Source organism: Cyprinus carpio, chromosome A11 (assembly GCF_018340385.1).
Source record: "Cyprinus carpio isolate SPL01 chromosome A11, ASM1834038v1, whole genome shotgun sequence".
Taxonomy (NCBI): Eukaryota; Metazoa; Chordata; class Actinopteri; order Cypriniformes; family Cyprinidae; genus Cyprinus; species Cyprinus carpio.
Window position 1 is genome coordinate 5,347,108 of NC_056582.1, and position 26,335 is coordinate 5,373,442.

At 35.8% G+C, this 26,335-nt stretch overlaps 2 protein-coding genes across 6 annotated transcripts in view; both read right to left on the minus strand.

Moving 5' to 3' along the window:
• Window positions 1–33: 33 nt before the first annotated feature.
• Window positions 34–5,849, minus strand: LOC109089659 (ubiquitin-conjugating enzyme E2 J2-like). Of its 2 annotated transcripts, none has more exons than XM_042766038.1 (7): window positions 5,095–5,849; window positions 4,471–4,601; window positions 4,253–4,293; window positions 4,054–4,156; window positions 3,821–3,959; window positions 1,162–1,242; window positions 34–1,072 (listed from the first exon to the last, which is right to left on the minus strand). In XM_042766038.1, exons 2-7 carry the CDS (start codon window positions 4,599–4,601, stop codon window positions 953–955), a joined length of 615 nt encoding a protein of 204 aa, XP_042621972.1. In that variant the 5' UTR covers window positions 5,095–5,849; the 3' UTR covers window positions 34–952. The 2 variants fall into 2 exon arrangements, with proteins under 2 accessions (XP_042621972.1, XP_042621970.1); XM_042766036.1 differs by having other exon boundaries at window positions 34–1,081.
• Window positions 5,850–5,999: 150 nt separating this feature from the next.
• LOC109086138 (arf-GAP with coiled-coil, ANK repeat and PH domain-containing protein 3-like) overlaps window positions 6,000–26,335 on the minus strand; it is a 57,872-nt gene continuing 37,536 nt past the window's right edge. The window contains exons 7-26 of one of the 4 annotated variants that reach the window (XM_042766033.1): window positions 26,129–26,173; window positions 25,951–26,046; window positions 24,874–24,948; window positions 23,719–23,730; window positions 17,458–17,570; window positions 17,325–17,376; window positions 17,111–17,211; window positions 16,924–17,035; window positions 15,594–15,802; window positions 14,351–14,420; window positions 13,624–13,718; window positions 13,258–13,472; window positions 12,263–12,358; window positions 11,935–12,027; window positions 11,637–11,857; window positions 11,330–11,439; window positions 10,520–10,630; window positions 10,369–10,430; window positions 7,616–7,665; window positions 6,000–6,491 (exon numbers count right to left, since the gene is read on the minus strand). In XM_042766033.1, coding sequence (XP_042621967.1) covers window positions 6,423–6,491; window positions 7,616–7,665; window positions 10,369–10,430; window positions 10,520–10,630; window positions 11,330–11,439; window positions 11,637–11,857; window positions 11,935–12,027; window positions 12,263–12,358; window positions 13,258–13,472; window positions 13,624–13,718; window positions 14,351–14,420; window positions 15,594–15,802; window positions 16,924–17,035; window positions 17,111–17,211; window positions 17,325–17,376; window positions 17,458–17,570; window positions 23,719–23,730; window positions 24,874–24,948; window positions 25,951–26,046; window positions 26,129–26,173 — 2,007 coding nt within the window. In that variant the 3' untranslated portion in view covers window positions 6,000–6,422. Of the gene's footprint in view, window positions 6,492–7,615; window positions 7,666–7,873; window positions 10,431–10,519; window positions 10,631–11,329; window positions 11,440–11,636; window positions 11,858–11,934; window positions 12,037–12,262; window positions 12,359–13,257; window positions 13,473–13,623; window positions 13,719–14,350; window positions 14,421–15,593; window positions 15,803–16,923; window positions 17,036–17,110; window positions 17,212–17,324; window positions 17,377–17,457; window positions 17,571–23,718; window positions 23,731–24,873; window positions 24,949–25,950; window positions 26,047–26,128; window positions 26,174–26,335 lie in introns of those variants that run through there. The other 3 variants (XM_042766032.1, XM_042766034.1, XM_042766035.1) reach the window with 3 other exon arrangements.

The following is a 26,335-nucleotide window of genomic DNA, read 5'->3' on the forward strand; positions in this document are numbered from 1 at the left end:
ACACTGACGCACACGGCCTCACTTCACTCTGTAATGGAAGATAACAGACAACCTTGGCATTTTTATAATGAATCACTAATCCAGTTATTTATTTGAATGTTCTTTAAACATGTTCATTTACACAATACCAATTCAATACGGAAATACTGATAAAAAACAGAGATTATAAAATAGATATAAAATAAGTATTTATAAATACATAAAGACCGATATGAATGTAATCATACAGTTAAACCCCTTACCAAAACGTACTTTTTTTTACAAAAAAAGAAAGAATATTATTTTATTATAAAAATCTCATATATATTGACTAGTATAAATTAGTAAAGAAAAATAATAAATAATTTTGCAATCACATACTTATTCATGTCGGACTGTAGGGTTTTACAAAGAATTTACAAGGAAAAACAAAACAAAAAAAAAATTCTTGTTAAGCAAGCCATAAGTGTTGGGAAATGATTTTGAAAGCAGAATTTGGCATGGCGTGACTGTTATGAAAGTGCAAAGCCCTGAATTAAAAATAAACAGGATGCGAACGATCTGTGACACAGATAATGAGGGGCTAAACAGAAACACTGCTGGCAGTTGATTCTTCATTTGAACTGGTCTGGCCCATCAATCAAGATCTCCTCTGCCATGTCACAGAAGACAAGACATTGCCCCGTTTCACTTCAAAGTACCTTTCACTCAAAGCCAACTTCAGAAAACCTTGGATTATCATTGCATTACCCCAAGGTTGCATCATGTTTAGTGTTCTGAACAGTTCACTTTGGTTAAAAGAAAGAGTGACACCTAAGAAAGAGCTTACAGGTCACGTCACTATAGTCAGTTTTCAGTCCTGGCCTATATGATGAAGCACAAACCTGACTGTGTACACACAGACAACCAAACCAGCTATAACACACATGTTTGCGAGTGCTCCCCCGAGCTTTGGCTGGTGACGTGCTGGCGGTCATCGGGCCACATGACCGTTATGAGGAAGAACACCAACGTCTTCATCTCTAGGCCTCAAATCTGGAGCCCAGCAAGGCTGTATTCCCACACTTAGGTCTTTCTGAGTCCTTTGCTTCACCTTGATCTCCTGTAAAGGAGAAAAACATTAGTTTGTATAACTGAATGAACACACATTTTGTTTAAAGCTTCTCTCAGAGTCCGATTTACCTCCACAACCTCAGGAAACAGCTCACAGAAAACTCTGTCCTTCAGGTTGTAGGTCAAGCTCTGCGCAGACAGCTCTCTTTTCTGACAGATAAACATACAAAATAATAAAAGAATGAATAATAACTATGGAATTTTTCTAAAGAAAGCACAGTTTCTCAGGGAACAAGACAAATGCAAAGTTTCAAAGGGGAACGGAAATGTTTTGCAAGAGAATGCATATTTTCCTAAATAAGCACAGTTCCTCGGGGGGGAATGCAACATTTTTTACAAGACGATGCAAAGTTTCACAGGGGAACGGAAACGTTTAGCAAGAGAATGCAAATATTTTGCAAGAGAACAAAAATGTTTTGCTAGAGAACGCAAAGTTTTTCAGTTGAACTAAACAGTTTTGCGAGAGAAAGCAAGTTTTTCAAAAAAAAACTAAAAGCACAGTTTTTCAGGGGGGAAAGCAACATTTATTTATTTATTTTACTAGAAAAGGCAAAGTTTTACAGGGAACCTGAAAAATTTGCAAGAGATAAAATATTTTGCGAGAGAACACCAATTTTTTGAATGTGGACCAAAGTTTTCAGTTGAACTGAATACTTTTGTGTGAGAAACACATGTTTTTCTAATAGGGATATGTAAAGATTCACTCAACTCACGATTGGACTCACGATTTTGATTTCACGATTGGATTCATGATTTTGATTTCATGATTCGATTCTCGATTTTGATTTTACAATTCGATTCGATTCACGATTTTGATTTTCACGATTCGATTCATGATTTTGATTTTACAATTCGATTCACAATTTGGATTTCACAATTCGATTCATGATTTTGATTTCATGATTCGAGTCGCGATTTTCATTTTACAATTCGATTCACGATTTTGATTTCACAATTCGATTCGATTCACGGTTTTGATTTCATGATTCGATTCATGATTTTGATTTTATGATTCAATTCGAGATTTTGATTTTCACGATTCGATTCATGATTTTGATTTTACAATTCGATTCATGGTTTTGATTTCATGATTCAATTCATGATTTTGATTTTACGATTCGATTCTATTCACGATTTTGATCTCATGATTCGATTCATGATTTTGATCTAACGATTCAATTCATGATTTTGGTTTTACGATTCGATTCACGATTTTGATTTCGCGATTCGATTCAATTCACAATTTTTATTTTACAATTCAATTCGATTCAAGATTTTGATTTTACGATTTAATTCGATTCAAGATTTTTTTTTAACAAAATGATATTTAACACAAATTATGAATTAAATGTGTCCTTTCATTATTGCTCGGACAAAATGCTGTAAATTTCTTTGTGAAATTGAAATATAACTATAATAATACACTAATATAGCATGCATAATATTGCTCTTTTGTTGGTTTTGATTGCTTCTTTTGTCCTCATCTGTAAATCGCTTTGGATAAAAGCATCTGCTAAATGACAAAATTTAAATAGAATGTAAATGTAAACTAAATTGAAATTTTAAAACAAGCCCCAAATCAAACAAATAAGTAACAAATAAAATAAATCTCTTTATATATACAAAATAAGGCTTTGTCTGTGTTCTTTCCATTTAAAATTAGAGGCAACCACTGCGTTTTAATCATGATACAAACAAAGATGCTGCATACATGCAACATGAGCAGTTTTTAATCTAAATGAGATTGTATAATTTTCGAAATTTTGAAGCAAAAACAGAATGGTTTGACTTCAGTTTTGTGAAACTATACATAAAAATATCTGCATGGAACAGCAGATGAGCTGAATGAGCTGCAGATTCACTCTCTGCCAGGAGGCAGCACTTAAAGCTTTTCCTTGGTTTCTGCTGTAAACGAAGCAGCGCTGCACTTATGAACTTTAATATGCATTATACAGAGGCAAGATGAAAAGAAAAAATACCATCTAAGCTTTTCTAAAGACAGTAAGTTCCACTCAGTCATGGATTCATATAAACCCCTACACCTAACTAAATCGCGATTTGTTTAGCATCTCAAACAATTTTAATCATCACATATTTGAATCAATTTTCAACCGGCTCGCGATTAATCGTTACATCCCTATTTTCTAATGAAATCAAAGTTTCTCGGAGGGGTGCGAAACATTATTATTTTTTTTTTTTTTGAGAAAACAAGATTTCACAGGGGAACGGAAACGTTTTGCGAGAGAATGCAACATTTCTTGGTGAACGTAAATGTTTTGCTAGAGAACGCAAAGTTTCTCCATTGACCGAAATAGTTTTGCGAGAGAATGCACATTTTTCTAAAGAAAACAAGGTTTCTTTTCTTTTTAATGAGAAAATGGAATAGTTTTGCAAGAGAACACCGAAATTTCCTGGTTTGAACAATAGTTTTGCTAGAAAACGCATGTTTGTCTAAAGAAAGCTAATTTTCTGAGGAAAGAACTAAATTTCTGAGGAAAGAACAGCATGTTTTCACCATGTTTCTCTAGCAGGGGTTTCCAGTCCTGCTCAGTTTAGCTCCAACACACTTCTAGCGAGTGACCTGGAAATGATGAAATGCTTCAGGTGTGTTTATTCTGCAGGACAACGGCCTTCCAGGAACAGGTTGGGACACTTCTTCTCTAGGGGCCCCATAATATGTACAGCCTATACATTCAGCAGAATAGGTTTGTGCTTTCAGTCTACATACGGTGAAGTCAGACGTCTCTATGCTTCCCAGAGTGGGGATGTTTTCCACCATGAAGCTCAGCAGTGCGGTGAGTATGGTAGAAACAGACCAAGCGGGATTCCACGTGTCAGGATGGAAATCACTAATGGAGAGACACAGCCTGCAGGGTCAAACAGGAGCACATTCTTGAAACGAGCCGCAGTCACTTGAAAGGAATGTTTATGTTTATGTTGATAAGCTGTTATTGACCTTACCGTGTGTTGCACATGAATCTCCCATTAGGGGTTATCATATAAATACTAGGTGGCTTGAAAGGAAAATCTTGAGGGAATATCAATTTGCCATGATAGTAACCACCTTAAATAAACATTACACATAATCAGCAAAAGTAATAAGTGCTATATAATAGGCCTATAATTTATAGTTTATTCAAGTGAAAGTATTCACGCTTACCCTCATAAGGGGTTTTCTCAGGTCCACGAACAATAAAATGCCTGGGGAACATTTCATCATGAGCGAGGCCATCAGTAAACATTTTGCACAGAGGTTAATTTTACAATATTTTTTTTTATTTGTTTGCTCTAGACAGTAAAACAAATAGATGGATTCATCATATCTAATTGGTTTTATTTGTGCATCAGTGCCAAAGTGTAAGTTAGACTCATTTGTACCATTCCAGTATATCGGAGGGCAGAGGTTCAGCGCAGATGTAAGGCACGGGCTCTTTCCTGATCCTGAGGTAATCCTGCTTCAGACGCCGTGTAGCGGTTGTACTCATCTTCCTATTAGCACCCGCACTCATCTGAAACAAAGTTTCATTAAATATGACAAACATCATGGAAGAGAAACAGCTTTCTTTACAAGCGCATAGAAAAGCTAATTCTTATTTCTGAAAAATAAAACAACCACAATAGTTGTAATAATTATAATAAATTTTACAGGATGTGCTGTTCTAATTTGTGTTATAATGATACATATGAATAAACAGTAATATTTAGTTATATATATAACATTTGAAGTGGATCAAAAAAGTTCATCAAAGTTGTATCAAGACAAGACCACATTTTGGTTTTAGGACAACTTTGATGAAAGGTTTTGATCCACTTCAAATGTTGACTATTGTGTGTGTATATATATATATATATATATATATATATATATAATATATATATATATATATATATATATATATATATATATATAGATATATATATATATATATATTATATACACACATAATAAAGACACTTTTGATGTAAGGTATTAAAATGCACACTAGTGGATCCCATACTCACTGCTTGAGTTTTCCGAACAGACGAAGATGTGAAGGGTGTGTGTCCAGTCTCAGGTGAGTATCTGTGAATGGCTCAGGTTCATGTATGAACTGTTTTTTAGTAAATTCTGGAAAGTCCTGCAGTCACAAGTTAGTGTAGTGACTTAAGAGAAAGGGAAAATGAAGGTAACAATTTCTGTCTGCTTTCACTTTTGATTTAATAAGGAGTGGTAAGCAAACATTTTCCTTACTTTTTATCAGAGGGACAGTTTGCCATATGAAAATATTTTAGGAAAAAAAATCTTTAATATGCACACATTTGGATATCAAATCAAAAGTTATTTAGATTACACATAAAATTTCACTTACTTAATCGTCTTAAGTTTTTTATTTTTTTGACAACATATTTAATGGCACACTTTATTGTAAACATGCTTATGTCTCATAAAACGCTAACGCCAAAAGTCTTTCAAAAACCCTTCTGACAATAACCGGTCTTTTTTATTTTTAGGATAAACCAACCATCATTTTAGGAAGCAAAAATTAAAATGAGGGGTCTCTACCTATTATAAAACAAGACAGCATTTGCTATACAAGCAAGATCTCCTGCCCCAACTTATGACAACATGGGAAAGAAAATGAAATGGCTCGTCAAGCCATTGAATGGGGTCTTTAAAATGAGGCCATTGAAAGGTCTTTTGAATAAACAAAAAAAAAAAAAAGTGTGATAAACAAAAATTCTAATTTTACAAATTCTTCTTTGAACATTTTTTTTTTGTATGTTTTCTCAAATTTTGACGGTTGAATGTACAAAGTTATTGCAGAAAGTACTATTTCTAAAACCATTTCACTGCCAGTGTGTATACTCCAGTTGTTGATATCAAAATCTAAGTTATCCTTCAAGCATTTTCAAAAAAACAAGGAACATAATTATTGAACTATTTTATTCATTCCTGTGTAGCTTAAGCTCACTAGAGGTCACTGTCCTCATAGTTATATTACAGAATGGTGACATATGAATTAGACTCTTTATTCACATAGTTAAAATTCACAGATGTCAAGAATTCTAAATAAATCTCTTTAAAATTATGGGAAGCAAAGCTGCTTAATCACACAAGGGATAACAACTTTTAAAAGAACATAAAAGAACTATAAAAACTTAAAATCCCATCCAGAGGCTTAGGAAAGGACCAAATCTAAAAACCAATCAATCCATGTTGTTAAAACCGATCCCAAAGTTCTTCTTTAAATACTTTCATATATTATTCTTTGAGAGGAGTAAAATCTTCATCACGGTCATTCATGTCCTGCTGAGTCTCTGAGGGCGTCTGGTTTAAGCAGGACAGCTGGTTAGTGTTTTGGAGGTGTGTAAAGCCATGTGCGGAAACTCCCGAAAGATGACAGTGTACGCGGTGACGCCTGCAAAATGAAACCAGTTAGCAGACTTCAAGAATACTCCAGACAAGTCCCTGTTCTGTTGCTAGTGCCCTGCATAATAGATATAATGTAATGTACTGTAACAATATCATATGATATCCCAGCATACTGCAAAACTTCCCAATAAAAAAATAAAATAAAAAAAATGAATCAGTAATTGGGCAGTTGACTATTTGTTTTACTTGTTTTTACAATTTTTATAAATGGATTTTATGTCCTTAGATTATGAGACTATATGGAATATTTAACGTAAGAAGGCACACATAACTATTTGAGAAAACATATTTAAATATAGTGAACATTTGAAAAGACCAGTAACAGAATTTAAAATATACAATTTAACTTACATAATAGTAACAACAATTAACATCAGTGCCATGTGTGTAATATAACATATACATACAGAACCATGCAAAAGTTTAGAGAGTAAAATTTTTTAAGAAATTAATACTTGCTATTAAATAATACCTGATGCATTAAATTGATCAAAATTGACAGTATGACTTTTATGTTGTTACCAAAAAAAAAGTTTTCTAATACTATCAAATCAAATAAATCCTTTTTTTTTTTTTTTTTTTTTTTACTTTGTTAATCACAGAATCTGGAAAAAAGGTTTTAAACATTTATAATAACAATAAATGTTTCTTGAGCAGCAAATCTGAAGGATCATGTGACTCTGAAGACTGGAGTAATGATGCTGAAAAATCAGCTTTACATCACAAAAATTTAATATTTCAAAATATTACCGTATTTCTGATAAATAAGTTATTTCTTTCAAAAATGTTTTTAAAAATATTACCAACCCCAAATGTTTGATAGACGGTGTATAAACACATATAAAGTGTTAATCTGAAACTAAAATTGTTGTAAAACTATAGGAAATGTCAACTACCCAGTGTGATTTGGTGAAGAGAAAAAGTGAGAAAAAATAAGGTTTCCTCTGAGGCCTTATTGATGAGCAGCATTTTCCAGATTTATCGAGTCAATCACTTATTAGCACACAAGTATAAGCACAGTAGCCTTTTAAAGTAAGACACCCGTAGAGTAACCACCATTACAAGTGAAAGACCCGAACCCAGTAGTAAACAGTCTGTGACTTCACTCACTCGTGAACTCTTGCGCTTTACCCTCAATGGACTCGCAGGTATGCTGGGTTCTAAAAGAGGAATAGACAATGTTGCCATCACAATATACATGACAAGACACACAGAAATCATCTCTTATATGGGAAAACTGCATTATGGGTGAAAAACCCGCACCCCCACTGTCTGCAAAAGCCTTCGAAATTCCTTAAACACAGCTGCTGGTAAGGAATCTCAGACTGATGCAGAGCGTGTCGCAAGAAAGAAAGAGCAGAGCAGAAATACGAGCTCAAGACTTTGTCTGTTTTATTGTTTGTCAGTGTTTCAAAAGACAAGCTTCTTTTTGAAGATTTCTGTGGTACAAACAATACAAGAATGTCTCCAAACACAATGTCATCTAACAGTGTGAAAACAGATTGTACTGAATGTTGGAAGAGAAAACGAGTTAAAGGTCTGAACGCAAGAACCACAGCTCAACGAAGAGAGAGAGAGAGAGAGAGCAAGCAGTTGAGAACAGTTCAAAGGTCAAAGCATATTCACAGCACAGTAGTTAAGAAGCATTTTTCAGTTCAGCTTTGTTAAAAACACATCCAGACACAACGACTGAACTGGCCCCTCGTTGGCGAGCATCTATTCTATACACTGTCTCTATTTTCAGACATTAAAAGCTAAATTTCAGCTCACCGAATGTTTCTGTAAAACAACAACTGAACATGTACAATTACGTTTTTTCTTTCTCCAAGCAATTTTTTATTAAGATGCAAATTTGCACTGAAAAGATGTTCTTTGCTTGGTAGCCTACCTGTTTAAAGGTGAGGTATGTAGGTTTGTTTTTAATATTTGAATATTTTTTTCATGTCAGCTTAATATGAAGAAACTAAGTAAACCATTTGTAGATTGAATCCCCTGGAAAACAAACACTCTATCAATCGATCAAAACATTGCTCTGTTTAAGCATCTGACCTGCCTGACATAGCAACAGGGGCTCAACCAATAGCATACGTGTGGGGGTGGAGCTATTTATTTGTTGACCAATAGCAGACTGTGAGAGTGTTTGGTTTGAAACGCCAATATTATTATTTTTACATATTTCACCTTTACTTGCAAAAATCCACCCACAGATGGCGGTGTCACACAGAATCCTGTCCCCCTTAATCTTCAAAGTTATTCCTTTAGCTGAGAACATTTGTTATGGGTACTTCATTCATTGCCCGATTAGAAATCCTTTGTAGTCTTAATCATTAAAATGTTAATTTAATTTGTATATTTCATTACTAAAGCTAAAAATGGTCATATTCTTTATATCTGTTAGCCTATACTTGGCAAGCTAACAGCTTAGCCTACTTAGCATAGTGCTAACTGCTTAAAACAAGTGCGGTATCCAAAATCGAACACTGTAGTACTAAATTTGGTTTGCAACTTGCGTCATGAACTGTTAAAAAAGTATGTACTGTATAGTATGAATGACATTTGGACGTACTACATCTGCCATGTGACTTATAGCTTCAGTTGTGACACTTCGCTGTCCTCATGGGAAAGTAAAGTGTCCATCAGATGCACGCTTCAGAATCTCGCTGCTAGTAGTAGGTCATCACAGTACTTTTCAACTGTTTTATGAATGCTATGAATTCAGACATACTACTCAGCTCTCATACTGTTTTTCACCTACTATATAGTATGGAAGTAGGCATATTCGGATGCATTTTTTTTTTTTTTTTACAGGCATTAGAAAGGGAGACAGGATTCTGACGACTGGGATCATCTGAACCAAACGTGGGCGAAAAATGGACAACACGGAGCAGATGTCTTCTGCGGACATGCATTTTTACATAACGACAGAATCAGGTGGCTAAAATAAGGGAGCATGCTTGCTAATGCAGACAGGCACTTTGCCTTGGTTTGCGAGCGAGTAAACGCATGCAGATGCTGACTGCTTCTACAGACAGACTGCGATAGACAAGCATTTCACTTAAAAAAATAAATTAAAATAAAATAAAAATCACATGACAGTCATTTGGGAGCTTGGCAATACAAGTACAAATATATAAAACAGACGGTTGCTATAAGTTCTATAAATAATTTTGAATAGCTGACATCTCTTAAAGGGGTCAAAACACCCGTTTTTATTAGCATATGAGGGGAGTCTGGTGTGTTTTTGAAATGTAAAACACAAAAAAAAGTCTATTTAGTCAAACGTAAACGCCTTCTGTTCTTTACTAAACGAGAAAATGTACATGGATACAGTTTTTCTGTATTCCAGTTACCATTGCACTAATCCTCAGGACGGAACATAAATTAAAAACACAACAAACAACATTTACAAGAATTCAGTTGTAATAAAAACAAAACAAATACTGTCGGTAGGAAAAGTGCGCACAGTCATATTTTGCACATAATGACTCAATAACACTGTGAAATGCTGTTTTGAATTGCTAATGAATTCAAATTCATTCGAAAACTAATTCGGTTAGTTTGACATCACTTTTGAATGATACACAATTCAAAACAGCGCTCAGCGTTCCATTTCAATATTTTGTGTTAACCACATACATACGAACACAACGTGTGAACTAATCGGTCAGGAGGGGAGGAGGCTGAAGATAGCACTCGATCCTTGCTAAAGCTATTCCTGCTAAGGGCTACAAACGTGGGTGGTTCTCCTCACAGTCTGTCAGCGCTCAACAGCGCCCCCTAGCATTCATCAATCGTGAGGCAGATAAACTCCTGAATACACTTTTTGTACTGCTGCTCTGTGGGACTGCTGCTGGGGTATTGACCTGGTTGTCCGAAGGGTCCGTCCGCTTCTCGCATCTCCTCATTCATCCGGGCTAACCGCAATCTGACCGAGAGAGAGAACACAGACATTGGGTTTCATGTGCAGTGACGCTCGGGGAGAATCTTCAAAGGGAAGTGAAGTTCCTGACTCACAATGTGACGATGTCTGCGTTGGCTGCCTGAACAGCGATACTGAGAGGGTCCTGCCCGTCCTCATCGACCTCCATCTGAGAGGCTCCTCGCTTCAGGAACAAACACACCTGTCTGTGGACACACGCATACAGTACACAAAGGGTTAAATGATGAGCTATTCGGAGGTAGGTTTGGACACATTTGCCTCACAGACTGACAATACATTTTGATCTAAGCATGTGGCTAAGCGAACAACACGGCACTCTTGTAAACAAACAATCCCTAACTCAAATCTAGGGTGAAATAGTCCATTTAAATATGTTTTTATCAATCATTTTTGTAAGATTCACAATAGTGTGTAAATTTCCGGCAACATTTGTACTACAAAAACATTATGAAACCATAAATCGCTTTTACTCGCATCTGACCTCGACGGACTGAACAGAAGAAATGAACCGTAGAAGATTCCACATCAAAGAAGGCAGAGCCCCAGAGCAAAGATAAGTCAAAGGTGTTTCCCAGCCAGAACTTTCCCACAAGGTTCTCTTTGGAAAGCCGTTTTGAACACCCAAAACCAACTCCAACAAAAATTAGTCTGGCGTGATTTTGTTCGAAATGACATCACACCGGTTCATTCTTTCGAGTTAACTTGAAGTATATCGGGGCCTCAACAGCTGCATATTAATATTCTAGCAATCCCTTAGAGAATTACTCCCTATGTTTGAAGCAGCCTTGGCAATGAGAGCATGAATTTTAGAACTAAGGCAGATCCCTAGGTTTCGGACCAGAACTTTTATGTGAGGTTCGCCACAGCTGTGAGTTATTTCTTACCCCGTGTGACCCAGGCACGTGGCATGGTGCAGAGGTGCCCGTCCTCGTACATCCCTCTGATTGACATCTGCTCCGTTCTGCAGCAGGAACTCACAGGCGATCAGAGAGCCCTATGAGAGAGACGAGAGATATCAAACATTAGTATAAACACTGAATAAAGTAAACACCGTTCATTTACTCTACTAGCAGTACATGAAGTATACACAGCTAGAAATGATTTCTCATAGTTTTAAATTAAAACAGAGTATGTTTTGAAATATGAGCAAAAAATGTATGAGTAAAAATGGTTTCAAAGTAAATTGGTCACCCCTGCGACGGCTTGTATTAATGGACTCTTGCTTTGGTCCTCCTCATTGACGGAGTTGACATCTGCACCATGTGCGAGTGCCTCTGCCATGACTGGTAGGTTTCTGGCCCGTGACGCTTTATGAAGCAGGGTCTTCGGGTCAAGCTCCCGTCCGTCCTCCGGATCCGATGCTTCCTGCTCGATGTCGACCTCCCCACTGGACTCATCGGATTCCTCACACTCTGCAATAAAACATGGGAGATGAAGAAGGGGACAAACACACAACAGATAGACATACCAATGTAGGACGACTTCTCACCTTCCTCAGTGACGCTGTCCACCACTGAGCCGAAAACGAGTATATCTGTGCTGCCGTCAGTACTGCCGCCAAGCCCGCTATCACTGCTGAGACCTGCGGGGCCAATGGGTGCCAAGCGAGGGACACGTTACTTTCACCATGACCTTCTCAAACATTCAGTGCTTGACCTCCCACACAATGCATTATAAAATTTGTCTACAACAGTCAAACGTGCAGACTCAAGTTCCTGTAGCCACTCTCAAAATGATGTCTTTATGAACTAAACAGGAGATATATGGGATGGACGGACGGACGGACTTTAGAAGGTCAAGTAGTATGAGGAACTTACTGCGAGGCCCTGAGCCTGTGTCGAAGTAAGAGAAGAGCGAATCAAGCTCGTCGGGACAAAACAAGGATTCTCTCCGAAACTTTGCAGCTGCTGCAGCTGAGGATGACAAGTAAAGAAGAACACCATGTCAACTTCTCACTTTGTCTAAAACTCAAAATCTGTATTTTCGCATTCCATATTTTATAAAATAATGATAACACATAATGTTTTTCAACTAAAACCATATTGTATCTGATCATTAATGAGTGAGAATTTTTTTCATGTTTTTTTAAGTTACTATGTTATTACCATGTTATTACTGCATTTACTACTTTTTATTATTCAAAATGTAGATTTTTTTTTAAATTTCATAAAGCTATGATGCACTATATCTTTGTTTTGAACATATCTTTGTAGAAAATTTATAAGACCAAATAATCTGAGTATTAAGCTCATTACAATGAATGACATTTAATTAAATTCCTTTGAATTTACAACTTCTGATCGCTCAAAAACTGTCAAAATGTATTAAACTTACATATTCATAACAAAACAACATCAAAACAACATAAACATTACTCTGAGAAGTTTTCAAACAAAATAAATAAATTTTACTTAAACTGTATAAACTTTCAGATTACAAAAGTGATAAATTCTTCATGCTGCAATGGCTCATCAATAGGCATACAAATGTTTTTGTTTGTTTGTTTGTTTGTTTGTTTCAATTCAGTCCAAAATGTTTGCGAGATATAGGGAAAAGCCAAATATATTTTACAAAGTATTTTTGACACTAATGGTACTCCATATATACCTGGTCCCAAATGATGCTTATATCTCTTTAAAAAAATTATGCATATTTTGAGGGTCTCAAAGAATTTGGAAAGTTTTGTTCCCTTACTAAAAATTGGTTATTTTATTTTTTAAATATATATCTCTTACAAGTAAAAATGGACCCGAATGAGGACTAACTCCGAAAACATTAGAAGAAATATGTTCAGAAATGACCAAGCAAGTACCAGCGGACAGGTTGGCTGGCGACATGATCCCGGCATCGTGTCTGTATTTCCGGCGGGTTTTAGGGGCTCTGATGGAGCTGTTGTGTCTCCTGCACTTCTTCACTCTCCAGTGATGTGATTTTCTGCTCCCCTCCACCAGGGCCTCGGAGCCACACATCTTCTTCAGAAACTTCCTCTCCACATATTTCGCTTTGATCCACGCTTCTTTCTCCTGCCTAAATAAAACATCAGAAGCACAACGAGAGCTGCTATCAATGAAACATTCACCATATGAAAATATGACATCAAAAAGAAAAAAATATCATCCTAGTCACAGATTCTGGCAACTGATATAATGCAATGGCACAGAGCTGGGTGCACACTGACCTTGAGCTGTTGGGACCAGGTTTCTTAAGTCCCTGCTCCTCACACGCACCTTCATAAATCTGGTTGATTACAGTGTTTCCAAGCTCACACATTAACTACAGAGAAAACAGTCATAAAGCATTATTTGATTAATAAAAGTCAAAATAGTATATCATAACATAACCAAGGTTTAACAGTGACTAAATTAATTCTGTACTGGGATTTGGCTGAATAAATAATTATTATTTGAAATAATTACAAAATAACAATATATTGTTGTATATAATAATAATAATAATAATAATAATAATATCATTATACAATAGAATGATATTTGGATGAAGGAAAAGAAGAATTCTATCATTCATAGAATTCCCTCAAAATTACCATCATGTATCCTGATGTTTTTTTCAAGCTGTCTACACAGTTAAAATTAAAGTATCGAAAATAAAACAATTATTACAAAATAAAATAAAAATCTATAAAATTGCAATACAAAATTTTTTATTTAAATCAGCAAAAAAAATTTTTTTGCATTATAGTACTGATAACGACATTTCACATTAGGGTAATGAGCATTTAGGGGATATTATTCATGAATATGCTGTCACATTGCAAACGATCTTAAAATAGAGACAGACAGTATTTACTTCAAGCTAAATATTAGATATTTCCCCCTAACCTTTTCTCTTATTTTGTGTTTATTTAGGGGTGAAATAGGATCGGTTAGTTCTCAGTGGGATCGTACCTTCATAAGCTCTGGCTCCCATGTGTCGAGTGTTAAAGAGCGAACTTTAGAGCAGTGGACTCCCAAACTCCTGCAGAGACAGAATCGGAAAATTAACTTTTCATGCATGTTCAGCATGGTTGATTTAAGCACACTTTTTAAAACAACCTCTATTATATTCAGATTAAAAATACATTTTTCATTAATACTAGGCAAAATTCGTCTTGCAATGGCAGGACACATTTGGGTCAGCCTCCTTTAGAGGCCTGTAGAATCACAGAATCCCCATCTGCAGCCCTGCTATGTCTGAGCACATCACTTCTGATGCCTCTGTGTATTATGAGGCTTCTGTCTTGCGTTCAGTCATGGACGCCCATCTATGAGGGGGTAGGAGCGATTTAATCTGATTAGCAGGCTGGCGCCGGTAATCTGCAGAGGAACTGATGGAGCAGAAAAGTGCTTCACCCTGAGGGTGTGACGCAGTGTGTACATGAGCATTATATGGATGAGGGCCTGCTTTCAAGCAAAGCCATTCTGCCATGAGTGATGCAGCTGGGATAAATGTTCTGACGCAGGGGGCTTTAAGGCCTGTCTATCTTCAGTCAAATCAGTATGGAGGCAGATGGGTTCTCAGATGTTTAGAGTCTTTATATCGAGCCGACTGTAAGATGTTTGGAGTGTGAACAAGTCAAATAACAATGGCTTGTTTTGTACTGCTTTGTAGTAACAATTTAAAACTTATATTTAAAACTTTATAAACTGTAATCTCTAGCTTCATTCATGAGAGAGTGGCAAAAAGATAGAGATTACAGTTTATAAAGTTTTAAATATGGATATTTTTCTTACACAAATGCATCACTTTGCTTCAGAAGGCCTTTATTAACATGACGGAGCAGCGTGGAGCACTTTTTATGATGGATGGATGCAGGTTTTTTGGGCTTCAAAATCTTAACCCCCATTCACTACCATTATAAAGCTTGGAAAAGCTACATTTTCTAATATAACTCCGATTGTATTTATCTGAAAGAAGAAATTCATATACACCTAGGATGGCTTGAGGGTGAGTAAATCATGGGGTAATTTTCATTTTTGGAAGAACTATCCCTTTAAAATACCAGGCATTATGTTATTTTGCTGACATCTCAGAGTAAAACATGAAGGAAAATCTACAGTCAAACTGATGGATCAGGATTATTTGTAGTGCAACCTTATGATTTGAATGAGTTGTTTCAGTCTTTTAGAGTGGAATTTTTCCTAAACTCACCTGTGAATGCCAGAGCACTCGATGCAGAGCAGAATGCCGAGGTTGATGCTGGCCCAGCGAGGGTCGGCCTGGCCACAGTCACAGCAGATCTCGTTTCCTGGCAGAGACTGGACCCGCTGTAGGATACTCTCTCCTTTAACAATACGCTCCCGCGGCTCGCTGGCAGAGTCGATACTGCTCGTGGAGGGAGATGCTGTCCTGTCCAAACGCTGTAGAATCAGGAGTTTATGCTCTTAACTTTATTCTAACAGTGTTAAAAGCAATCTCTGTAATCGGGTCAATGGAAAAACACTCATTTTTGTGCCCAAATCTATTAGTTCATTTTAAAACACATTAAAAATGGCATTAATACATGAAAAGGCATGAATGCACCTCTTCTATGATGACAATTTATTAAGTGTGTGAATTACTATTCATATGTTATTTTTATATACAAAAAAGTTAATAGTATTAAAATTAAATAAATAAATAAACATTGTCTTGTCATATGGTGCGACCAACATACAGTAAAAATAACTCAGAAATAAGGAAATTTTATCATGACTGTGTGTAAAAACCAATAAGCCTCTTAAAATATATATATATATTTTTTCATTGTTGCAGGGTTAGTTCAGATTGTAAAATGTCATGTGGTGTGAATCCCCCCAAAAGTAAAGATATTTATGAACTATTAATTTATGATATGTAAAAAAAAAAAAAAAAAAAAAAAACTTTCAAAAAACTTTTACAACTTTCTGGAAAACAATTAAGATATGTATTTTAGAGGGTTATGAAGTGCTTCACAGCTTATAAATAAATAAATAAAAAATCCTGTCATGTGGTGCAACCAACGGTAAAAAAAAAAAAAAAACAGGAAACAATATCATAAAAAGTACCCCCTGAGATCCTCATGAATGTGTCAAGGCCAATAAGCCTCTTAAAATAAATGTTAGTTTAGCTAGTAAAATGTCATGTGGTGCTACTCAAACATAATATTTGTATGATTGCATAACAATGTATGATTATTAACTCTATAATTGTTTCTTTTAAAATATTATTTAAAAAAAACCCTTACCCTATATATTATAACTTTTTGGAAAATAATGATTAATGACCATTTTACCGTACTTGGTTACAAAACATGATTTACAGAGCCAATAAATTTAAACTTTCTTGAAAACTGTATTTAAAAAAAAAATAATCTAATGAAACCCAGTACCTTTCCAATGAATTTAATATAGTTTTACTTTTCTACATTTATGACAGTCTTATTAAAATAATTTTTCACCACTTCACATTACATATTGATGTCTAATTCCATATATTAATGTGACAGAGTATTTAGACTGACCTCAATATAATAGTTGTCAGAAATTTCCCTGTAGGCAGAAGCGATGCTCGCCTGAACTGCTTGAATCCAAGCTTGACGGAGCTTCTCGGATTCAGCCTGCAGCATACAGCTCCTGATAGGGGTTGATCTGATATTAAATACTATACATACCCACACAAATACACAGCACATGCGACACAGTACTCACTTTGTAGGTGACACCACTTCAAAACAGAACCTTCTCTCAATGTCCTCACATGGTTTCACAGAGCAAAGCCGCAGGTCCTCCACAACCACAGTCAAAGCATCCTACGACACACAGCAGATTACAACGTCAGCTCACAATAATCATGTGTAGGTCTTAAAAGGAGTAAAAAATCTACAAAAGTTAATATCTGAATCAGCAAAGTTTAACCACCTACTTTTAGTCGCTTCTGATAGACTAATTGACTGTTCTGTATCGAAAACCATCGCCTGGTAGGAGAAGAAAACAAACTCGATATCAGATTTTCTCCACAAAAGGAAAGACACATGGACAGTCGAGCCTGTTCGTACCTGTTCCATGTCTTGAAAGCATTGCTCGCCCTCTTGAACAGGTATCCCTCCATCACGACACCATTAGGAGCATCAACATTGAATTCCACTTTGGAGTCATCGTATGCAAAATCCTGTCATGCAAGAAACAGAGCAGCCCTAAGCAATTCACGCAGGTCAGTAGCACACACAAAAACAGCATTCTTCTCTCTCGCCCTTGTCAGTCAGTACTGAGGACCCTTATTGTTCTGTTAAGTCTTCTGCGAGACAGACAAAAGACAAAACTTAATCCCTATCAGTCAAAACATAACCCTAATGACCACAGCAGTCAATCCCTCTCATTTCAATCAATAACGACCGGCAGACTCTTGAAAGTATCGCTCCATCTATATCCCAACTGTGCTGAGATTGAGATGTGTTTTCTAAAAGCTGAATGAATCATTCTCCTCCAACATCGATGACACTGACATTCCAACGGCTGCTTCGAGTTTTGTGCTCTGGCCACAAACATGCACAGAAACAACAACTCAATGAATCATATTTCAAGATCATTCATCATCAAAAAATATTAAAAGAGGCCACTCGGTTCCAAAATTCTGGGCAAGCTCAACAAAAATTATATTAGTATTTATTGTACTAACAGAAAAAAAGGGTTTAAAAAAATGCTACAATAAAAACCTTAAAGGGATACTTCACCTTCAGTTGCTGGTCCCTAATGACTTCCATTGTGTGTGTTTTTTATACATACTGTACTATGGAAGTCAATGGAGACCAGCAACTGAAAGTGAACTATCCCTTTAAAGGGATACTCCACCCCCATAAATAAATAAATAAATAAATGCCAAGTAAATAACAGTGTCAAGGTCCAGGAAAGTATGAAAGACATCATCAGAATATTCCATCTGCCATCAGTTGTTCAACTGTAACGTTATGAAGTGACAAGAATACTTTTTGTAAGCGAAGAAAACGAAAATAACGACTTTATTCAATGCTTCCTTTGTCAACAGTCTCCTCTGTGTCTCTCCATATCACCGTATGCTGTGTATGCTCTTCTGTGTCATCCACGCCACAAGGATGCGCTGTTTTATTTCAAATCAAAGCTAAATACACGTAGAAACAGAGCATCCTTGTGGCGCGGATGATACAGAAGAGCATACGCAGCATACGGTGACATGCCAAAATAACTTAAATCGTGTTCCAAAGACGAACAAAGCTTTTGCGGGTTTGGAACGACATGGAGATAAGTGATTAATGACAAAATTTTCATTTTGGGGTGGAGTATCCCTTTAAATAAAATACCTTACCATATAGGTAACAATTATACAATTTAAAAAAAATTTCAAATTAATTAGCAATTTATTATTTTTTATTAACTCGCTTTACCCCCTGACCTCAGTCAGAGAGCCGAGCGCAAACACTATTTCACCGAGTCATTCGCGGATTTACGAGCGCGCGGTGTTCTCCTTTAAACTCAAGCGCGCTCCCCAGTCGCGAGAGTGGCGTTTTAAAATGCCCCGTCCATCTGTCTGACAGCATGCAAGACCATTGCTGTTTAATCAAGCAAGCGTTACTGCCCCCTCAAACCCCCTCCAGGGAGCCTCTTTCAAGTAGCATGAGCTATACACTATTTCAGCCGGTCTATCACTCCTGCATTATTAAGATAATTAATAATTATAGATAATCTAAACGGATTAAGATATAAACGCCCTTTCAGATCCCATAATGACGTCACTACACCTCAACTAACTGAATGAATCGCAATTACTAAAGAAACGCAATACAAAATATTACAAATACAATGTAAAAATATATGAAAAATATATTTTAAAATACTAAATAAATAAAAAATACATTGGAAATCTCTCTCTCTCACACACACACATATATGTGTGTGTGTAATGAAATAATATTTTTTTACAAAATTTTATACACATACATATATAATTAGAATATTGAAATATATATATATATGGAGTATAAAATTTTGTAAAATGTAATAATTTTGTAAAAAAAAAATTTATATAATAATAATTAGAATAATAATAAAAAAAAGTGAAATTCTTTGAAAAGAAAGAAAATCTTCATAATCTTTTATTTTTTTTTTTACAATAAATAATACTACAATAAGGGGGGGGGGGATTATTATTATATTACTATTTTGAAATTTCCACCAAATTAAAATTAGTTTGGTGTAACTAATATGCAAGATGTTATTTTTCGCGTGACAAGAACCCTTTAACCAGAAGATGATTTGAACCTTGTATGTCAAGGTCAGTAAATTGTTGGAGGATTTGATATTTTAACATTTTCATGTCAAATGGAGTAACCCCAATGTTTTCTTTATTTATTTATTTTTTATATTTGCACGTTTTAAAGTAGATTTTTAAGATTACTCCTTTTCATCCTGTGAGACATGGTTTGAGATAAAAGCATTAAAGTGGACCTGCACATTTGCGAGTAACAATTCTTTGAAAACAAAATTGCTCACATTCCTGCATACCTCGTGAAACAATCTGATTCTGTCTTTCATTCATGCAGTTGCGTGCTCCACGTTAGCTCTGCATGCTCATAAAGCCACCTAGTGCAGCCGAGTCTGCGACACACTGAAACTCTGTGAAAGACCCCCAAGGGTCCCACAAGAGGGTTCGTCGAGAATAAAAGACCAGTGTGAGAGGAGCGAGTTAGTGTGTATGCATGTGTTACGAGTGACAGTAATATAGATAAAGACATAGACATAGTAATAGTAATATACACATAGATATACAACTGTAATCTGGATTACATAATCAGATTCCAAAAATTAAGTACTTGTAATTTGATTATATTACACTTTACATTTTTGGTCTAAAAATAAAGACTTTTATTATGCATAAGAACTTTTATTATGCCGGTTTTCCATTATGACTTTTATTTTATTAAGATTTAGCTGTATGCTTTTATACCCTTAATATAAATCTATTCAGGCCTTTTCCTCCACAAAGCAATCATGTGGCTTCAGAAAACCAAATAAATCAGCTAGCAAGCATCTTGGATAAGCTTCAAAACATCTTTTATGTTGCATGTGAGAAAAAAACCATATGGGCTTGCAACGTAATACGGGTAAAAGTCGACAGAATTTTCATTTCTGGACAGCGATGTGGACAAAAACAGTGTAGCGCATTAAACCGCTCTGCTGATGCTCGTTCCAGATTTGGTCATGTAAATGTTTACCTCATGTTGCCCTCTGAAATCCTGTTGGTGTTACAGAAACAGGAGGTTCGATTCATCTGCAAGTCATGTTCTAGATGACACTCTTGGCCTGCGGACAATCGCTCTCACACGTGTGCGCTTGTGTGCGCAGCGCTCTTGAATCAAGCTCCTCCTGTTCGGGACATTTGGTGGCACTAATCTGTCCATGTTTTTGGCGCGCCTTCCTTGCCCTCCCTAAGCTCCGGGTCTCTGCCATCTGCTATGTTTAACTGTGCTGGCCAGAGCAGAAACAGGCAAAGTGCCCACAGAGACACACGTCCAGACCTCGGCTGACCCTAGAGTCTCTTCACAGACCCACCGGGAGCCCTTTCGTTTCTACCAAAGGACTCTGATTCAAATATTTTGAATATATTATAAACAGTCATTAATAATAATAAAGGATTATGCCAGACTTTTCCTGTTTTTCCTGTCAGGAATGTAAGTCTTTTAAACCCTCGTAATGCATTCAGGTCCATTTTGAGCCCGGAATAAAATTAATTAATTTAGTACAAGATTAAAAACATAAAATAAAATCGTTTATGAGATATAACCACTTAAAACATGTATGGTCTCAATAGAGACTTTACACATATTTATGCAAACCTTGATTTGATCTATGAGTTGGATTTGTCTCAAAATATCTGTATAACATCTTTAGCCTCTTTCTCATATTTCTGGGACTGAATTTTGTCCATAAACATGAATATGCACAACTACTGATGAACCATTGCTGCATGATAGTCAAAGTTATGAAAGTAAAATAAACATATATTGTTTTAACCATATTTCAGAGTGATATTTATGTTGTTTTCTTAGAATATATAGGTTTTACAAATTTGTTATGAAATGACGACAGATTATACTGATATGATATAATATGTAATTATACAAAAAATGATACAGTATACTCTCATAAATTATATATGGTGATACATTCAAATAGCATTTCTCATGAATATTGAAAAAAAATGTTTCTTGCATCACAATGTTTTTTTCTGTAGTTTCTGTAGTCAATTTCTTAATAAAAAGAGGCTAATATACTAATAACAAGGTTATAACGGTAACATTTAAAACTGTAAAAAAAAATTCACATTCACTCATTAAGATGTTATTAAGCAGACACAATATAGTTTTAGTTAAAAAAATATTAAGTTATGTCTGTTTTATAAGCATTTTTCATTGTATATAGATTATTTTTCATCATATTTTTATTATGTAGATTTTTTTTTCTAGAGTTATATATATATAATTTATAGGTATTTTGAATGCATTATGAGGGTAATAAAGCTTTTGTCTATTTTGATATCAGGACTGTTGTACCACTTTGAAGAAGTTAAAATACTCCTATCCAAGTTTCTATCTTTAATAGCGCACATCTGAAATCAACATGACAGCTCCTGTGAGAACAGCAAACACATGAGGAGTGAATGTGCTAGCCATTGATTCGTTTGGGATATGAGTCTAGACTGTACGAGAATTAACACGAGATGTGAGGTGAACACGTGTGTCTAAGAGAGAATGACATCAAAACATGCTGGAAAATCTGATGCATTTTGTGATGCATTATTGCACATTTGATTTTTTCATTATTATAATCATCTTTTACTCACAATGAAATATGAGTTTACTAAGACTTTAAGTGTATAAACTCTCATTTGAAACGCAGATCTTCGGTTCCACATGCAAAAAAGGAAAATGATGGAAAAATACTTTTTGGCTTTCATCAAAGCTGCATAAGCTTCTTAAAGCTCTGCTGAGATGAAATTCCTCAGTGTCCCAGTGACATGGATGGTTCGGACAGCCTCAAAACCTCTGGAAATCAATCTCTTTTTTTCTTTTTGTTTATTCATTTATTTTTTAGACAAGACAAGCTCTCCTCAAATTGCACATAAACTAAAGTTAATCCACAATACTGCTGTGTAAATATCTAAAACATGAATCAAACAGATACCAGCTGCTCTAAAAAATGTCTTTTCCAGGGAAACGTTTTGGTTTTATTGTCACTACAAGCAATGAATGTGATAAAGGCTGTGCTGTCCATGTGATTTTGTGCTGTCCGCGTCTCCCCCTCCTACACACACTCACACTGAATACAGCAAATGTGGCATGTGACTGCCACAGAGCAATTATTAATAGATCATTAATCAATCTATCCCTAAGGCTGACTGAACCACATTTTAAAAACACATTTGTTGACAGACAACTGGAACCCGAGAAGGAAAACATGATGTGTTCCTGTTGTAGCTGTAGAGCTTGATTCTAGCAAGAAGAAGGAGCTTATAAGCTAACCTAAATCTAAAAATGGATAAAAGCATCTACAAAATGCAGGAATGCAAAATGTAACATGGTTTTTCAACTCAAAGATGCACAAAATTTAAAGGCATACTCCACCCCAAAATGAAAATTTTGTCATTAATCACTTACCTCCATGTCGTTCCAAACTGTAAAAGCTTCGTTCGTCTTCGGAACACAATTTAAGATATTTTGGATGAAAACCGGGAGGCTTGTGACTCTCCCATAGACTGCCAAATAAATAACAGTGTCAAGGTCCTTAAAAGGTATGAAAGTCATCGTCAGAATACTCCATCTGCCATCAGACGTGCAATCTGGCTTATATGAAGCGACGGGAACACTTTTTGTGAGCGAAGAAAAAAAAAATAATGACTTTATTCAACAATTCCTTTGTCAACAGTCTCCTCTGTATCTCTTCATATCACTGTATGCTGCGTATGCTCTTCTGTGTCATCCATGCCACAAGGATGCACTGTTTCTACATGTATTTATCAAAGAAAACAAAGAAAACATCTCACACTTCTGACTGAGATGACACAGAAGAGAAGACCTTGACACTGTTATTTATTTGGCAGTCTATGGGACAGTCACAGGCCTCCCGGTTTTCATCCAAAATATCTTAAATTGTGTTCTGAAGATGAACGGAGCTTTTGCGGGTTTGGAACGACATGGAGGTAAGTGATTAATGACAAAATGTTCATTTTAGGGTGGAGTATCCCTTTAAGTTTAGTCAAGAACTAATTAACATATAAATTGGCTCACCTGCATCAAAGTCTGGATATGAGAGGCACAACGACATCAGACAGCGAGGAAAAAGAGAGAGAAAGTCAAATTAATTGCTTGTTTTTCAGTCGTGAACAACTGCACCTGAATTCTGCAACACACATCCATCATCCTGCTTAATTGGGCACATTAGTTATGATCATTAATGGAGAGAAACTGCCATGTCCAGATGATCAATGATGGTCTATGATCAATGCAAATATTCCTAGCCGATGCCACAAAGGTATCATGAGCATCAGGCGTATAGATTGATCTTAGAATTAGTTTCTGCCTTCAACCAAATCAGATTCATTTTAACCTGCCGGGCAAAATAAACATGCTTTTGTCCAGAAATTCCTTATCAGTACTGGAATCTGAACAAAGACAAGCTGAGACAAAGATTCAGGGTCACAGGGAAAAATCAGACTGTTTCTTGCCCGGATCTGTTGGCAGCGAAGCCCTGCTGGCTTGCAATGTGCTAGCAGATGGATGTTAGAGAGCCTGTGTGTGTGTGTGTGTGTGTGTGTGTGTGTGTGTGTGTGTGTGTGTGTGTTGAGGGCCAAATTCCTGGGGAGATCTGGACAGGACAGGACATCATCCTTTATTGATATGATGATGAAGCACTTTGAACAAACAAATAACACAAACGGAGGTGAACATCTGTAGCTGAAGCACATGAAGGAAGAGAAAAGCTAGAAAGCCAAGTTCAGACACGCTGAGGTTTATGCAAACTGTCACGAACATGAGAGCAAAGGGGTTGAGTGATAGGACAATATATAGAAATCTGATAGGAAGCGTGTCAGTGGTTCAGAGGTAATAACGTCACCTGACTCTCAACAGAAAACTACTTCCTTTCACTTTTTATTTTAGGGTTATTAAATCAGTATTCACATCTAGATCTGTGGAACCAGATTCAATTGAGGACCTGAGGTGGGAAGATTGTAAGGGACATGGGTTTCATGTTTTGAGAGGAAACTGTTCTTTGGTTCTTTGATGGCTGGAATTAATTTCACATCACCCATTAGATGGAGAAAGAGTCATACAACAGAAGAGAGCGAAAAGGTAGACAAGAAAGATAAAAGGTCAAAGGGGAAGATAAAAGAAAAGATGGAAGATGAGGAAGGAGACAGTAAAGAAAGCAGATGATGTTCTCACTCTTTGCTGTATGGTGGCATGTTTGTGCTCCATCTCTCTCTTCTCCATCGCTGAATCTATGACCAGCTGATCCAACTGAAACACAAGGACAATGAACATTGTTAAACTGAAAAAAATAAAATAATAATAATAATAATAATTTCAATCTTTCTATTTCAAAATTTCAGCTTTAATTCAATGTGTAATTTGCTGTTTTACTACCAGTTTCTGAGTGATTTTTTTTACACCACCATTTTTCATTATTTTATTGTTTTTTGACACAGTACATAATAAATGCTTCTTTTAAAAAAGGAGATGATTATTTAAAAAAAGACTATAAATATTTATTATTATAATTTACATTTTATTTGTAATTATATTTATTATTTACCATTATTGCTATTTTATTTTTAATAATAATAATAATAATAATAATCTGAAATACATTAATCATTTACTTTTGTAAACACTCTTGTTAAGTGCTGTTCTTTAGAGACTCACTATTGTGCCATTTATTGGTTGACCTGTTATTAAAGAACCAATAAGTTAAAAAGTGTGAATACAGATAAAAATAATGGTCAAATGTCAATGGTCTTTCTCTATTAAAGACAACATGAAACCTCATTAGCAACACATTTAGCCTTGATAATGTGACATGGCACAACAATATTTAGTAGGGCACAATTCTAATTCATTATTATATATTACATTACATTATATTACATTACAATATAATGGCATTGATTACATGAGCAAAAATGCTGAGCAAGTTACTAATAAAATACATATCTAATAAATCATAGTGAAAATAAACATTTTTTCTTTAGAAAAACATGCAGCAATGAATCATGCACAACAAGACTTTATTAATTAAATAAATAAGGTGATTTTTTTTTTTTTGAGTTTGTCTTTAAGCCCATCTCAGACAGATGCAATGCACCTGTCAACCTCAAGGCTAGACATTATCCCTCATGTTCAGTCAGTAGGCCTGTGTTCATGTGGAGCCTGGGGCTCGTCTCCACATGTCCAGCATTAGACGCAGGCGTCGAGGGCCCTAATGAGCAGGAGTTAATGAGATGCTGATCCTGGAGATCTCACCTCAGCAGCCAGCTTCTTCATGTAGGGGTCGACCTCATCTAAGATGTTGAAGCCCTGCTGGAAGAGACTGTACTGAGCCTGCATGAACGACAGCATCTGTGGAGGAGAGGAAATGATCAAAACAGAAAACTACACAGGAGGAGAATGCTGCTTTATCATGGCATAGGGACCCACTCACCGAATCCAAAATTTCAAATTTCTTTTTGGCCTGAAGAACATTGATCTGAGAAAGATATCAAGAGAACAGCACAATCATTAGTAGGTGCTTTTAACAAAGATCACACACGACCCTGCTCCACACAGTGGCCATTAGGGACACTACAGCCGATTTTTGTCCTTAGCCATTAACATATTAAATATTTAACAGCTTCATAAAACAGAAATG